General features: G+C 39.5%; 1 protein-coding gene across 2 annotated transcripts in view; it reads left to right on the plus strand.

Moving 5' to 3' along the window:
- The window catches only part of LOC128624504 (cullin-3-A), a 48,713-nt gene extending 34,587 nt beyond the window's left edge, over positions 1 to 14,126 (plus strand). For both annotated transcript variants that reach the window (XM_053652200.1, XM_053652201.1), the window contains exons 9-16: positions 1,149 to 1,319; positions 1,869 to 1,976; positions 5,110 to 5,234; positions 5,872 to 5,968; positions 7,280 to 7,414; positions 8,034 to 8,220; positions 9,852 to 9,997; positions 10,220 to 14,126. In XM_053652200.1, coding sequence (XP_053508175.1) covers positions 1,149 to 1,319; positions 1,869 to 1,976; positions 5,110 to 5,234; positions 5,872 to 5,968; positions 7,280 to 7,414; positions 8,034 to 8,220; positions 9,852 to 9,997; positions 10,220 to 10,351 — 1,101 coding nt within the window. In that variant the 3' untranslated portion in view covers positions 10,352 to 14,126. The remainder of the gene's footprint in view (positions 1 to 1,148; positions 1,320 to 1,868; positions 1,977 to 5,109; positions 5,235 to 5,871; positions 5,969 to 7,279; positions 7,415 to 8,033; positions 8,221 to 9,851; positions 9,998 to 10,219) is intronic.
- Positions 14,127 to 14,672: the final 546 nt, after the last annotated feature.

Below are 14,672 nucleotides of genomic sequence, written 5' to 3' on the forward strand. Positions count from 1 at the left end.
AGTATAGGTCGGGGGAGGGGTGGGGTGGGGATCTGCACCAGAACGCTCACCACACACCAGTTATTAGTGGAGCGGAGAGAGTGATGTAAACAATTCAGAGATGGGGATTATTAGGGCCATGATAAATAAGGCCCAATGGGGGAATTCCTCACGAAATTCCCCCGTTGGATGTGAACTTGATTCACTGTAGGAGAATTCACTGAACTTGATTCACCTCCTACAGCTTCAGAAGTGCTTTGCTGTCATATACTAATACATATACACTGTTAGGCAGAATAAAGTACTGATGTTATGATGGCTGATGATAAATGTATTCAGTAGTGTATTCCATATGACAACACATGAAAAGGTAACTTTTTCAGATTATGTGTAGAACATCCTGAAAAGACGAATAGGAGTAACGGTGCTGTATAATTATTGAATGAGCAGTTTTACTGTGAACACTGTGCCTCTGTGTTACTTATCAGCAGTTTAGTTTTTTTATTCTAGAACTGTCAGGGATCAATGTGAGCACATTGCAAATGTGAGAAAGACCAAACGTTTCAAACCATTTAAACGAGCCTTATTTTTAATTGTACAATTAGTCCTTCAGGCTGCTCTAGCCTAATTCAAATCAGACAACAGAATGAAATTTGTATTAAAAGTGTATAAGAGATGTTTAATGGTAATACCTGCAAATTATCCAATCAGCTGATCGTGTGCCAGCAGCACAATGCATCAGATCATGTAGATAGTGGACAAGAGCTTCAGTTAATGTTATATGAACCATTAGAATGGGGAAATCTCAGAGGTTTGAGCATGGTGTGGTTTGAGTATTTCAGAACCTGCTGTTACAGTAACTGGCTCACCAAAACCGGACTGTTTGATTGCCTGGTACTTTTCCAAATGAGCCTGTGCCCACTGTGGCCTCAGCTTCCTGTTCTTGACTGACAGGAGTGGAACCCAGTGTGGTCTGCTGCTGCGGTGGACCTTTTGCTTTTAGGTTTGATTGTACTGTGCATTCTGAGATGCTTTTCTGCTCAGACTGGTTGTGGAGACTGGTTACTGAAGTTACTGTTAGTTGAGGTGCTGTAGTAGTGGTACCTTTTGTTGATGTAAGCTTATGTACACAATAAATGCATGGGTGTTTGGGTGTTTGGATCTTGTAGCTGACCGAGCAGGAGGTTGAGTCCATCCTGGACAAAGCTATGGTGCTCTTCCGGTTCATGCAGGAGAAAGATGTTTTTGAGCGTTACTACAAACAGCACCTGGCCAGGAGGCTTCTCACCAATAAGAGCGTCTCTGACGACTCGGAGAAAAATATGATCTCCAAGCTTAAGGTATGAGGCTCTTTGTTCTCTCTTTGATTCTATTGCTCTTTTGTGTAAAGTATGTGTGTGTGTGTGTGTGTGTGTGTGTGTGTGTGTGTGTTTGTGTGTGTATATATATACTACACTGTGGTGCTGCAAAGTTTGTGAACCCTTTAGAATTTTCTACATTTCAGGATAAATATGACCTTAAACATTATCAGATTTTCACACAGGTCCTAGAAGTAGATTACGAGAACCCAATTAAACAAATGAGACAAATATACTTGGTCTTAATTTATTTATTGAGGAAAATGATCCAATATTTGTTTAGGTTTCTTTCGGTTGTAATTCATGCAATTTGTAAATTTAACACTTTAGTTTTATACAGTCAGCTCTTCTATCCTTAATCACTATTTGTTTCCTGCTCATGTAGTTTGGTTCAGGATCTGTTCAGAGTAGTGTTGGATATCAGACATGTTAAAAAGATAAATGTGAGCGACTGGAGGAAAACATCAGACATGGGCAGTAAATTGGAATTGAGCATGAGCATTACACACACTGATGTTTTCTGTGTTGCAGACAGAGTGTGGTTGTCAGTTCACCTCGAAACTGGAAGGCATGTTCAGGGACATGAGCATCTCTAACACCACCATGGACGAGTTCCGGCAGCACCTGCAGTCCACTGGGGTAAAAGACCACCACCATCAGCTCACAACCACTAACTTTCTATTTTATAATGAACATACAGAGCACCAAGCATCCCATTATCACCAGAATCACTATGCGCATCACAAATATTTAATTTTATACCACAGCACTATTGAATTTTTGATTTGGATTGGCTGACAGACGTTCTGAGGCCTGCAATTATTTTTGTTAGTAAACGCACAGCAGAAATAGTTCCAGTCAGGTCTTGACCGCATTACAGTTCCATATCACTTCAGCAAGTTAACTGAAATAACAGAGAATTTAGGCTACTGTCCACCACAGCACACAGAGCTAACAACAAACAAAATGATTTTTCAGAAATACAGAAGGAATAACTGATGACTGGCAGTTGAATTATTAGATAAAATATGCGCACCCAAGGTGGTAATGCGGCCACCAGGCAAAGCGGAGGCTTGAGCCATTGATATGCTGTTATAAGAGAGAGAAAGAGCGAGCAAGAAAAAAAGGAAGTGAGGGCGAACGAGCACGTGTAATAACCTGGTGAACAAGTAGGCTATAAATATTTATTTATTTATTTATTCATTATATTTTCTGCAGTAATAAAAAAACGGAAAAACCCTATGAACAAGTAGGCTTATCAATATTTATTTATTCGTTCTATTTTTATATTATCATCATGAAACAAGTGATCTCTGTGTGGGAGAAAAAAACTGTGAACTCTCTCTCTCTCTCTCCTCCTCTCCAATAACTGCATATTGGAGAGGAGCTGCATATAGCTTAGGCCTTCGTTACTATCTCTAAAATGACGTTTTGGAATTATCAACGATGAGTAATAAATTAGTTCCACACACAAGTGTTTTAAGGACAAAAACCTGACAAATGTCTTGATATAAAACATCTGGGAAATGTCTTGAGGTGTGGTAACTATGGTATATGCTAGGGCTGGGTAAAAAATATCGGTTCTCCAATTTGAATCGATCTTCAGTTGAACGAAATGATATCTATTGGGGAAATCCCCGACTCGATTCTTAATGCTTTACTTGAGAGGAAATGAATATGATCTGTTATTCGCCTCTCATCCTGAATGTCGCCATCTTTCATGTTTTGAATTTGAATACATATGCACAGTGAAAGTCTTTTCTTTGCATACCTCAGCATGTCAGGAAGTTGGGGTCAGAGTGCAGGGTCAGCCATGATACAGCGCCCCTTTAGCAGAGACGGTTAAGGGTTACTCAAGGGACCAACAGGGGCAGTTTCTCAGTGCTGGGGCTTGAACCCCCAACCTTCCGATCGGTAACCCAGAGCCTTACCTGTCAAGTCATCACTGCCCCCGTGGGTTATGATTTCTTGTTACAATATTTGTTACTCAAAGTAAAAGTAAAAAGTAATTAAAGATAATTGTGTGTGCGCTATTGTTAAAGTAAAAGTGTATTTCAGCAATATAGCTAAGTAGGAGGGTTTCAGTTACTAGCATTTATATTAAAACATGGATTCTGTGTCTGCAAAACTAACATTTAAAATGAAATATTGATAATTAATTGATATTGAATCAAAATCGAATTGAAACCATATAAATAAGAATTGAATTGGATAATTGGTCACAATACCCAGCCCTAATATTTAGGGTTCGATGCAGTTTCTTTTGTGGAATCATTGACTCCAGTCTGTTGAATTATTAGAAAATAATTGATGAGCTTCATAGCATTATCTCTGTGTCTCAGTTCTGAAGGTATCTAGTTTGTGTCATGATGTACAGGAACCAAATTGTTTTGTGTTCGTGGAATGTGTTGTTTTGAGCATTCCTAATCACCATGCCTTTCTCTCTCTCTCTCTCTCTCTCTCTCTCTCTCTCTCTCTCACACACACACACTCTCTCTCGGTTCTTCTTCTTCCTCTTATTATCATCTGGTAGACTAGACATCTTTAGTTCTTATATCACTTGAGCCTATGTAATAGATGTTTTGATTTTATCTATCTGTGGCCTGCTCCAATTGACATTTATCATCCTTTATCAATATTTCTTGTGTGTGTGTATATATTATGCTTTGTGTATCATTAAACGAAGAAGCTTTCACTAGACGTTGGTGTCAGTGTGACTTCTGCTCGAGCTTGGACGAGAGGAATAAGCCAGTGCAGGGTCCAAATTCTGGTTCTGTGACTGGTTTCAGAGAAGAACTTAACAATAATGCACCCCCCGATGTGGGTGTGCATTATTTTCTAATAATTCAAAGGCACGTCGTCAGTTATTCCTTACATAAACAAATTGGGTTTCAGGGTGGAGTTTTCCTTTCGTTTCAGAGATGCTCTAATAATAGTTCAATGAACAGAAACGCAAACCCTGTGCAATACCAAAACAGAATGCAAATCAAGATGAAATACAACAACTAAAAACTCCTACACCGGTTAATTAGATTATTATTCAACAATAGGAATTGGACTGGGAGTCCAGCTGGGTCTGAAAAATAATGAGCAACACTGTTCTAATATTGTGAGAGGAACACTTCTCTGATGTGTTCTCACACTAACATTTTTTCCTGTGCTACGATTGTCTAAGTCCTTAACTTATAGTGATTACCCATTCAACTGCGTGCACACACACACACACACACACACACACACACACACACACACACACACACACACACAAATTCTAATCTGTGACAGCAGTAGGGATGGGCGATATCATCGTTTGCGATATACCGGTAGAAATTCTCCCAACAATAAGAATTAGTCTTCCCGCGATAATAACGATAAAGCCTAGTTGATGACATATTTCTGTGTGTGACGGTCTGCAACCCATTTGCACCTCACGTGCAGAGCGAAAACAAGTATGGCGGAAGGTGGACGTGAAGCTGAGGAGGAGTTTATCGCTAATCAATCTGGAACTGGTTTGGTTACAGAAAATCAGTTTTACTTTTAGATCAGTGTTTGTGTTTTTGAGGCTCTCAAGACTGCATGCAGCGGTCACGTGTAGCCAAAAACAGTGGTGAATGATACTGTATTTATATCGTCACTGATATCGTTATCGCAGTAAATACCAGAAAACATTGTGATATAGTTTTAAGTCCATATCTCCCATCCATAGACAGCCCTGTGCAAATTGTTGTCTGAGCAGTAATTATGGTGTGTGTGTGGTCTCTCTTTGTCTCAGCTGTCTCTAGGCGGTGTTGATCTAACAGTCAGAGTCCTGACTACAGGTTACTGGCCTACACAGTCAGCTACGCCCAAATGTAACATCCCTCACTCCCCACGGCATGCCTTTGAGGTCTTTAGAAGGTATGATAAATGCTTTGTCGTGCATCACAACAATGACAAGCTGCCACAAAATCACAACCACAGACTTCAGTGCAATCATTATGTTCCTTTATAATCATCATTTTCCTTTGTGCTATGATGGAAATGTGGTGGCAGGTAGACATAATAAGCGCCTGTAACAGTTCTCTTCAGTTCGGCAGGAGACGGGGAGGCAGGATTGGGACAACTCAAACGGGTTCATTATTTTTCTTTTTTTTTTTTTACTTTTGCTTTACAGCGGTTTTATCTCACACGCACAGCTCTGTGCTGCTCAGCTCTCTCTCATGCCGGTTACGGCACAGGTGAAACCCATCACATGTTACCTGCTGGTTCGACCCACCTCCTCTCCTGATGTTCGACCACACCCCTGCCACCACAACACCATTACCCCCCCTCCCTCCCTCCCTCCCACATGGAGCGTATATGCTTGAACTTGGATGTACTGCACAGCTTGTTTTTTTTCTGCTCTAAATAACTGATCATCGGTTAAGCAACAAGCCTATCAATTATCAAACTATTGAATCGAGTGTGTAAGAACAAGGAATACATTATGTCCCTTTGCAGGATGGGGTATAAAGGGATCAAAGCTTGTGTGTGAGCTGTGTGAACTGTGTTACAGGTTTTACTTGGCCAAGCACAGTGGCCGGCAGCTCACACTGCAGCACCACATGGGCTCAGCAGACCTCAATGCGACCTTCTATGGGCCTGTGAAAAAGGTAACACACTCTCACTTTGACACTAGCACGATGAATTATAAGGTGCACAGTACCGCTGCATGATATGGACGAAAATGGGATACGAGATAACGTTGCCTAATAATGCAGGTCAAGGACAACAAAATATACAAAGGCTTAGAAAATATAGATCTTTTTGTTCAGAAATATATAACCATGATGAGAGTTTCTCCCCTTAATGACTATTGTGCAGCGGACAAAATAAAAACAGTGAAATACGACATAGTTCTGTACAACTTCAAGCTTGTATGGCTGTTGCAGTACAAAAGCCTGGAATAGAGATGGCTGTAGTTTATGAAAATGGCCGAAAGTCATTTTTGTGTGTTAGAAGTATGAGATACATCTGTATCTAATATGTTTTGCTATTGTTACGACCCGGTCTAGGTCGGGCCACAACATACAATTAAAAAAAGAAAAGGGTTGGCGAGACCAAGATTGCGTTTGTTTTGTTTATTCTCCAAATGGAGCACCTTTTATACACACGGTGGTTTTACTCTTCAGAAGCCGGCCAGGCCAAAATAAACAAAAATCCCTCTAACTTTACCAAAGAAAACTAACTAAACTACAAGAAAAGAAAACAAAAATACACCGTCTTCCCTCACTCCCTAGCTAACCCAAAACCAGGAGAAAAGAAGAATCAACACAAATGGCACCGACTTCCTACTAACCACTCTTAACCGTGCACTATTTACAGAGGTGACTAGTAGTGTGTTAATTAACAAAATAATATATACATATATACACAAGGGTATCAGTCAAATCGTAACAGGGCAGAGCATAAACAAAGTCAAATCAGGCATAGGGTCATACACAGGCGAAATAGTCATACACAAGCGAAAAGCACTTGTCTCTATACTCAAAGCAAATGGCAATGATCTGCCCTGGGGTGGAGACTGACGAGGCTTAAGTACACTTCCGGAAACGTGCAGGCAACCAATCCTGTCACTCAAGGCCGGAGCAGGCGTGGACAAGACGTGATCATCCATTAGCAAGCTGGAACGTGATGCATGCAGTAGGCAGGGCCTAGAGAAGGGGGAGGAGACAAAAGAAACCCATCCCACCACCGACATACACACAAATGGCACATAGAGCAAACAGAAATACATTGGATAATGTAACAGTTATATCTATATATCTAATAGAGCTGAAATTTAAATGAAGGCGTCAGTTGTCTAGCGGTGCTTTGTAAACCTGCCTCTGGTACAGTAGGCCCTCTTCCTAAAATATCTTTGAGATCAGTATGTTTTGATTGTAATTCCAGCTGTGTGCCCTATGTGTTCTATATCTCTGTAGGAGGATGGATCAGAGTTAGGCGTAGGAGGTGCACAGGTAACAGGCTCCAACACAAGGAAGCACATACTACAGGTATCCACCTTTCAGATGACTATCCTCATGCTCTTCAACAACAGAGACAAGTGCACTTTTGAGGTACAGCAGTATGTCACTCTTGTTGTCTTTATTCTCCACAAATTCTAATTATTATTATTATTATTATTATTAGCAGTAGTGGTTGACCAATGGTGGATTTTACTGATAAGTAAGTAGGGCAGTACCTATCGATAACCCATTAATCAGCCGATAGTTTTTAAAATGACTGACACTGAATTAAGATACTGAATGGAAATATAACACTCAAAGTAAAATATTGTTGAGCTTTATTACAAAAATAAACAGTACTGACGCTACTATGAAAATGTACTGCACTTTTTTAAATGATATAAATGAATATATATTAACTATGAATAAATATTAAAGCAAATATAATATATATATTCAACATGTATAATTAAAAAAAACACTTCAAATAACACAACAAAATTTGTTGGTGATAGCTTTTCATTTCGCCTCTAGAGGCCTCTCTCGTACTGTGTAATGTATAACTACTCGCGTAACGGACGCATCCGGGAAAAACCTATAAGTGATAAATTGATCAACCTCAAGTAGTGGTGGTGGTAGTAGTAGTAAGAAAAATAGTAATTATATCTATTAAATGCTAATAATTTAATGCGTATTAGTGGTAGCAATATAAACTGATGCTTTATCATAGGAGATCCAGCAGGAGACGGATATCCCGGAGCGGGAGCTGGTACGAGCGTTGCAGTCTCTGGCGTGTGGAAAGCCCACGCAGCGAGTGCTTACCAAGGAGCCAAAGAGCAAAGAGATTGAGAACGGACACATGTTTACAGTCAACGACCAGTTTACCTCCAAACTGCACAGAGTCAAAATCCAGACAGGTAGTGCCATTACACACTTCTATCACTGCTGGAGGAAAGAGGAAGCTGAAGAGGTGATGGACAAAGACTTTTCACATTGAAAGCCTTATTCATCATTCATCAAGCTCATTTCTCATCTGTCTGTTTATGGTTATAATTCATGTTTATTAGTAAGTCTGATCTGTCATAACTCACTGGTGCACATTTAAAATAAATAAATATATAAAATCAACAATAACCTGGCACATTTACCAGGCAGTCTGTTGCTGGCATAGCGATAGAATGAGCAAGGGAGCAGCCCAGGCGTTCATTATTAAAAGTGATTCAGACATGTTAGCTGCAGTATTTGTGATTAGTGCAAGGGGAAGAAAAAGGCCCAAATTACTGACAGTTGTGTAAGTTGAGTGGTGACGATTGCGATATTCGCATGCACGGTAAAGTGTAACGTAAGGAAATAAAAAGCACACTTTATAATCTGGTGCTCCAGATTACAGATGCATGTCCACATGTTGGATCTGTCTCATCACATAGGAACATGACACACATCTAATCTGAAAATATGTACATACATTTGCACACAATGTTTACATAGCTTTATCAGATCGGAGTCACTTTTAGATTGATGCCTGCTACCTTGATGTGAATGTAGTCAGAGAGAGTTGTCTCATTGTAGTGATTGTAGAGGCCTTTGACAGATTGATTTTTTTTTTTCGGTTCTAAACACACCTGAGACACAATCAGTACTGTGGAACAACATCAGGTAGGCCTGTCACGATAACTACTTTTGTTGGATGATCTATTGTCCCAGAATAAATGATATTAGTGTCATTTTAAGACCATTTTATGATATAATGATAATATAATAGTATAATAATGCAAGGACACCCTTTCAAAGAGCAACGAACTTTGAATTCTTAAGAATATCCAGACATTGGAATTAGAAGGTCAGAAATAGTTTTTGTCTTCTGATGAAAATATCGTTTAAATGTAGTCGATATTTCGTCGTGTCATATTTATTCATTTTAGTCAATTTTACTCTGAGTAAAAAGTCAGTGAATATCAGTCAACGGCATTTTAGTTGATGAGAAAATGCACAAATTAAACCAAATATTCACAAATTTTCTTTATTAACTTCAACATGTGTAAAAAAAAAAAAAAAAAAAAATGCGAAAACCTGATCTCCTGAAAGAATATTACAATGAGTACACTATTGTAATAAAGCATTGTGAATTCTTTATGCTTTAGTTCATCAACGTGACTTATCCGTCATACCTAGCATCTTACTTAAGTTCAGTTTCACTTGTGCATTCGTGTCATTTGGTGCAGAAGCGAGTTGTAATATTAGGTTTCTGTTGTGTGATTAGTCTCATATGCGTATAGGATGCGAACGGCTAAAATGTTGGTGAAATTCATTTGCATGTAAACAAACACGCATGTAAACACAACGGCCAATGTTGAGGTCATGTCCATATATCATATGATCAGTCAATAACACAATTATCATGACAGGCCTAACTTCAAGCATTCTGTCATTCAATATAGGAGGAAAAAAAAAACCTTGTTAAACATCAGTATTTGGGTTTGTTCTTCTATTATAATGCCATGCTGTATGGTTCTGTTTAGCACACTTGTAATAAAGTGTTGTGCTTCAGTCGCTGCTAAACAGGGGGAGACAGACCCAGAGAGGAAGGAGACGCGACAGAAAGTGGATGATGACCGGAAACACGAAATCGAGGCAGCCATAGTGCGCATCATGAAATCAAGAAAGAAGATGCAGCACAATGTACTTGTAGCAGAGGTGTGTATTTTAATAAGCATACATCTTTTATTCCATATCTTGTTCTAGTCAGTTCCAATTAGCTCAGTTAGTCATCTCTATAAATCTTAATTCTCATCAGTGGCAAATCCAGCCTGAATAACTGTGATCGTGTAGAGATGTTATAGTAATGTTTTACTTTTTTGTATTGCCGTTTTATTTTTATACTCTTCTAACTGTCGGATTTGTGGCTTCGTCCATCAGGTGGCTCAGCAGTTACGGGCGCGGTTCCTCCCCAGCCCAGTGGTGATCAAAAAGAGAATTGAAGGACTTATAGAAAGAGAGTATTTGGCACGAACACCAGAGGATCGCAAAGTGTACACTTACGTGGCATAGACATGGACACAGAGGGGTGTATGAGGGAAAAACTGTTCATAAAGACTGGGAAATTCATTTTAACAGGTGAATTTTGGAATCTGACCTTTTCCTCCTGAACAAAAGCAACTTAAAACAAACACAAAAGATCAGAAATGAACAGCAAAAAGAATTGAAACAATCCATTATAAAGTGTTGTAGATGTTTTGATTAGGCCACCACTTGCACTCCTGTACGGATCTCAGCCATGGATGGATCCAGCTTCAAGCTCTTCACTGGTTTATCTGTGTACAAACTGCTGTTCAAAGGAAAAGAAAAAGAATCCCTTGGGAAAATGTGAATGCACCACACATTTTTTTTGTTTGTTTTCATTATTGTAAAAAAACAAGAAAATAAATAACTAAAAAAAAATAATAAAATAAAAAAACAGCAAAAATGTGGGTTGCTGGAAAAAAATTAATAAAAAGGTTAATATTGAAACACCTGCCGTGTTCTTGAGGTTTCAGTAGTAACTCTGTGGTATCTAGACACTGGCATAATTTCATCTGCAGCTCCAGACACAGCATATTTAAATGAAATAGCAGCATGAACTGACTGACTATATCACTCTGTCTTTCTCTCAGTCCCAAATTTATAGATAGGGATGCATTGAATGTTTGGCAACCGAAATTGTTCGGCCGAATAACTTTGACCGAACAACGACGTGTTTGATGACGCACCAAATAGCCTAGCAATCAGAGTGAGATGCGCGAATTTCATGACCGCCACTTCCGGCAGCGCGCTTGGAGGGATGAGGGGGCGCACGCATGCTCTTCGGATGTTGACAACCGTGACATTGTTTACTGTGGACAGGTGCATTTGTTTTGTTTCTGTTCCGGAGTATTCTGTCACATCGCGAGACGTAAGGGAGTAGAGTACGGAAGCAGGTAAAGACGTATTTATTTAAGGGAATATAACATTAACAACGTATCTAACTATACTATATCTACTATAATACTCAGCAGTATATATTCCGAATAGAACCATTTTTTGCACTCTTGTCAATGCACTTTTTAATGCACTTTTTTGTTGTAGGCTACAGAGTGTTACATTCTTTCAGCAGTCAGATATACTCCTAACATAGGCTATTCAAGGGGGGCTCAAAGATGACCACAAAAATATTTTTGTTTTACTAATTTATTTATTTAAAGTTATATTGTGCCTTGTTGGTAGCCTATGCCTGCTGGAATGAAAAAAAATGTTCAGTGTTAAATATTTTGAAATTGTAGCTTTTGTAATATTTTTTTTCTTTGAAAAGCAAGACAAAATATTAAATAGCACATTTTGACTATTTAATTTATGCAATGGTGGAAAAATGCTGAAAAAAATGGTAAAATAAATGGAAAAACGTGTTCGGCCTTCGGCCAAGCTTTTCATTATATTCGGCTTCGGACAAGAATTTTCATTTCGGTGCATCCCTATTTATAGATATTATTTCATACTTTGTGTTTATTACTGGAGATGGAACACTTGCAGCAAAGCCATAAATGCTCGAGTAAAAAGTCTGGACTGGCTCTTACTGTACTGTATAATGGGGTTTTAGATAAAGTCAACTGGTAAGAAATCTCTTTTTGCCTGTTTATTATCATTGTTTTGAAAAACTTAAAAGGGGGAGATGTGGTGTAACTGTTTTGTCATACATTTTGACCTGGGCAGCGGGGGACACTTTAGAGGTAGCACAGGAAGTAAGAGAAAAAAGGTACATTTTTGTTGCATGTGGTGCACGAGGTTGTTATTAAACCACGTGGTTCAAATGGTACGCTATCTCCATTATTCCACTTTACCAGAAACAGTAACGCAACATGGTGTCAGAAGTAGGATAGCGTGTCCAGGGGAAAATAAAGCACCGTGTAGAAGTTTGGTCGAAAGAAAAAGTTAATTAGGCGCTAGCTAGCAAATGGAAAGGCAGCTAATGGAGGGAGCAGGTGAGCCAGCAGCCGCAGGGAGAGGAGTCGTCCCTGGGCCGACTGCTACGTTCAGCATCCATCCACCGGAGCCTTTTGACTTCACCAAACCCCAAGAATGGGAAAAATGGATTGCGAGGTTCGAGCGCTTTCGGCAAGCCAGCAATCTTCCTACAACCATGGATGGAAACCAGGTTAACACCCTCGTGTACTGTATGGGGGATGAAGCGGATGATGTACTTAAACGACTGAATTTACCCGACACCCAGAAACAGCAATATGCCGCGGTAAGAGACGGATTTCACAGCTTCTTCATCGTTAAGAAAAACGTGATATACGGAAGACCACGTTTTAACATTAGAAAGCAAGGAGAAAATGAAACTGTCGACTCGTTTGTGACTGCTTTATACACCCTGGCTGAACACTGTAACTATGGAGCGCTGCATGATTAGTTAATCAGAGACAGGTTAGTAGTAGGACTAGCTAACCTGCGCCTGTCAGAGCGCATGCAGCTAGAGAAAGACCTCACGCTAGAGAAAGCTATCGAGATGGCAAGACAGACTGAGGCAGTTAAACAACAGCAGACCAGCCTGCGTGGTGAAATGGTGGGCAAAAGAAAAATGTGCTCTGTGGATAGAGTAATGAGCAATGGTAAACCGTTCCAGAAAAAGAAGAAATACCCACAGAGGGACAAACCAAGCCAAGGGCGCACAGAGAATAACCGACAAACTAAATGCTTCAAACGTGGGAAAAGCCCCTCTCATGCAAAAACACTGTGTCCGGCAAATGAAGCTCCGTTCTACTGTACCGACGCTACCATCTCTACTGAACCCGTCACTTCCCGACAGCGCAGCAGTCGTTTCAAAGGAAAAAGAGAGAAGGAGTGCGGACTTAAAATGCTTCAACAAGCGTCACCAAGCAGATGAGCTCAAAAACATCTCACCGGGAGAACAGGTGTGGGTGACTGACGCGAAAGTAACAGGGACTGTGGTGGGGGAACACTCAACACCCCGATCATACCTGGTGGATGTGCCTCATGGGACTGTTCGGAGGAACCGTCAACACCTTATCCCCATGGACAACCCCGCGAGTGTACAGGACACTCAGATGCCTACACCAGCAGACACAGTTGTGTCTTCCCCTGGACAACAAACACCTGGACCTGGTTCAGCTTCCACTACAGTCAGACCCAGATCTGGCCTTTAAGTGGTGAAACCACATGGATTAGACTTGTAGAAAAGAGATGAAAGAATGGAAGAACCACTGAAAGATTTAGTTTGGAAAAAATAGACGTTTTCATAATATACTTACGTTTATGTGAGAATGCCATAAGTTGTTGCTATGTTACTATGGTGGAAAAATGTACAGTTTACCCTTTTTGCTTGAAGGAAGTGTTCTGTAATTAATGGCATAAGGGCTGAGTTTAGAGCTATGTTTATTATCATTGTTTTGAAAAACTTAAAAGGGGGAGATGTGGTGTAATTGTTTTGTCATGCATGTAGACCTGGGGAGCGGGGGACACTTTAGAGGTAACACAGGAAGTAAGAGAAAAAAGGTACATTGTTGTTGCATGTGGTGCATGAGGTTGTTATTAAAGCACACGGTTCAAATGGTATACTATCTCCATTATTATTCCACGTTACCAGAAACAGTAACGTGACATTACTGTACTGTATAATGGGGTTTTAGATAAAGTCAACTGGTAAGAAATCTCTTTTTGCCTGTTTATTACTTTAGCACTAACACAAAAATACTGTTTAATGAAGCGCCTTCATATCATTCACATATATTAAATATTCATTTAACAATTGAAGTTTTTACGTTTCTATTTAAGTATTCCTAATAATTGTATGTTTTGTATTCGGCTAGCCATGAAAGTTCAACTATCTTGCAGTGTATATATAGTTTTATATTTTTAACTTGTTAAACGCTGAAGATGATTTAGGTCATATTTATGCAGAAATATAGTCAATTCTGAAAGGTTCACAAATTTTCAAGCACCACTGTGTATTAATATGCGTGTGTGTGTGTACATGTATATTATATAAAATTAAATAAATAAACATCGGTGAGGTTCGTGGCTGGGGAGGCACTGACTTTCAAAGTCAGATTTACAAATATATGAATTTAACAGAGTAGCATAAATTCACCATTCAACTGGCTGCTTGCACATTGACTACTGGTTATGTTTCATATCCCATATCAGCATTCTTTACACACACACATAGGTAAGGTACATATTTGGCCAAAGAAGAAGGTTAAATTTATAGCGGTTCAGGGAGAGCGCATTTGCTCTGCACCCTCTGTGTGTTCTTAATTTGCCATCACAATTCCACAATTCATACTCATTCAATACAAATGAAAGTATATACAGTCCACAACAAAAAGACAAATGTAGT

This window comes from Ictalurus furcatus, chromosome 20, assembly GCF_023375685.1.
Source record: "Ictalurus furcatus strain D&B chromosome 20, Billie_1.0, whole genome shotgun sequence".
Classification (NCBI taxonomy): Eukaryota; Metazoa; Chordata; class Actinopteri; order Siluriformes; family Ictaluridae; genus Ictalurus; species Ictalurus furcatus.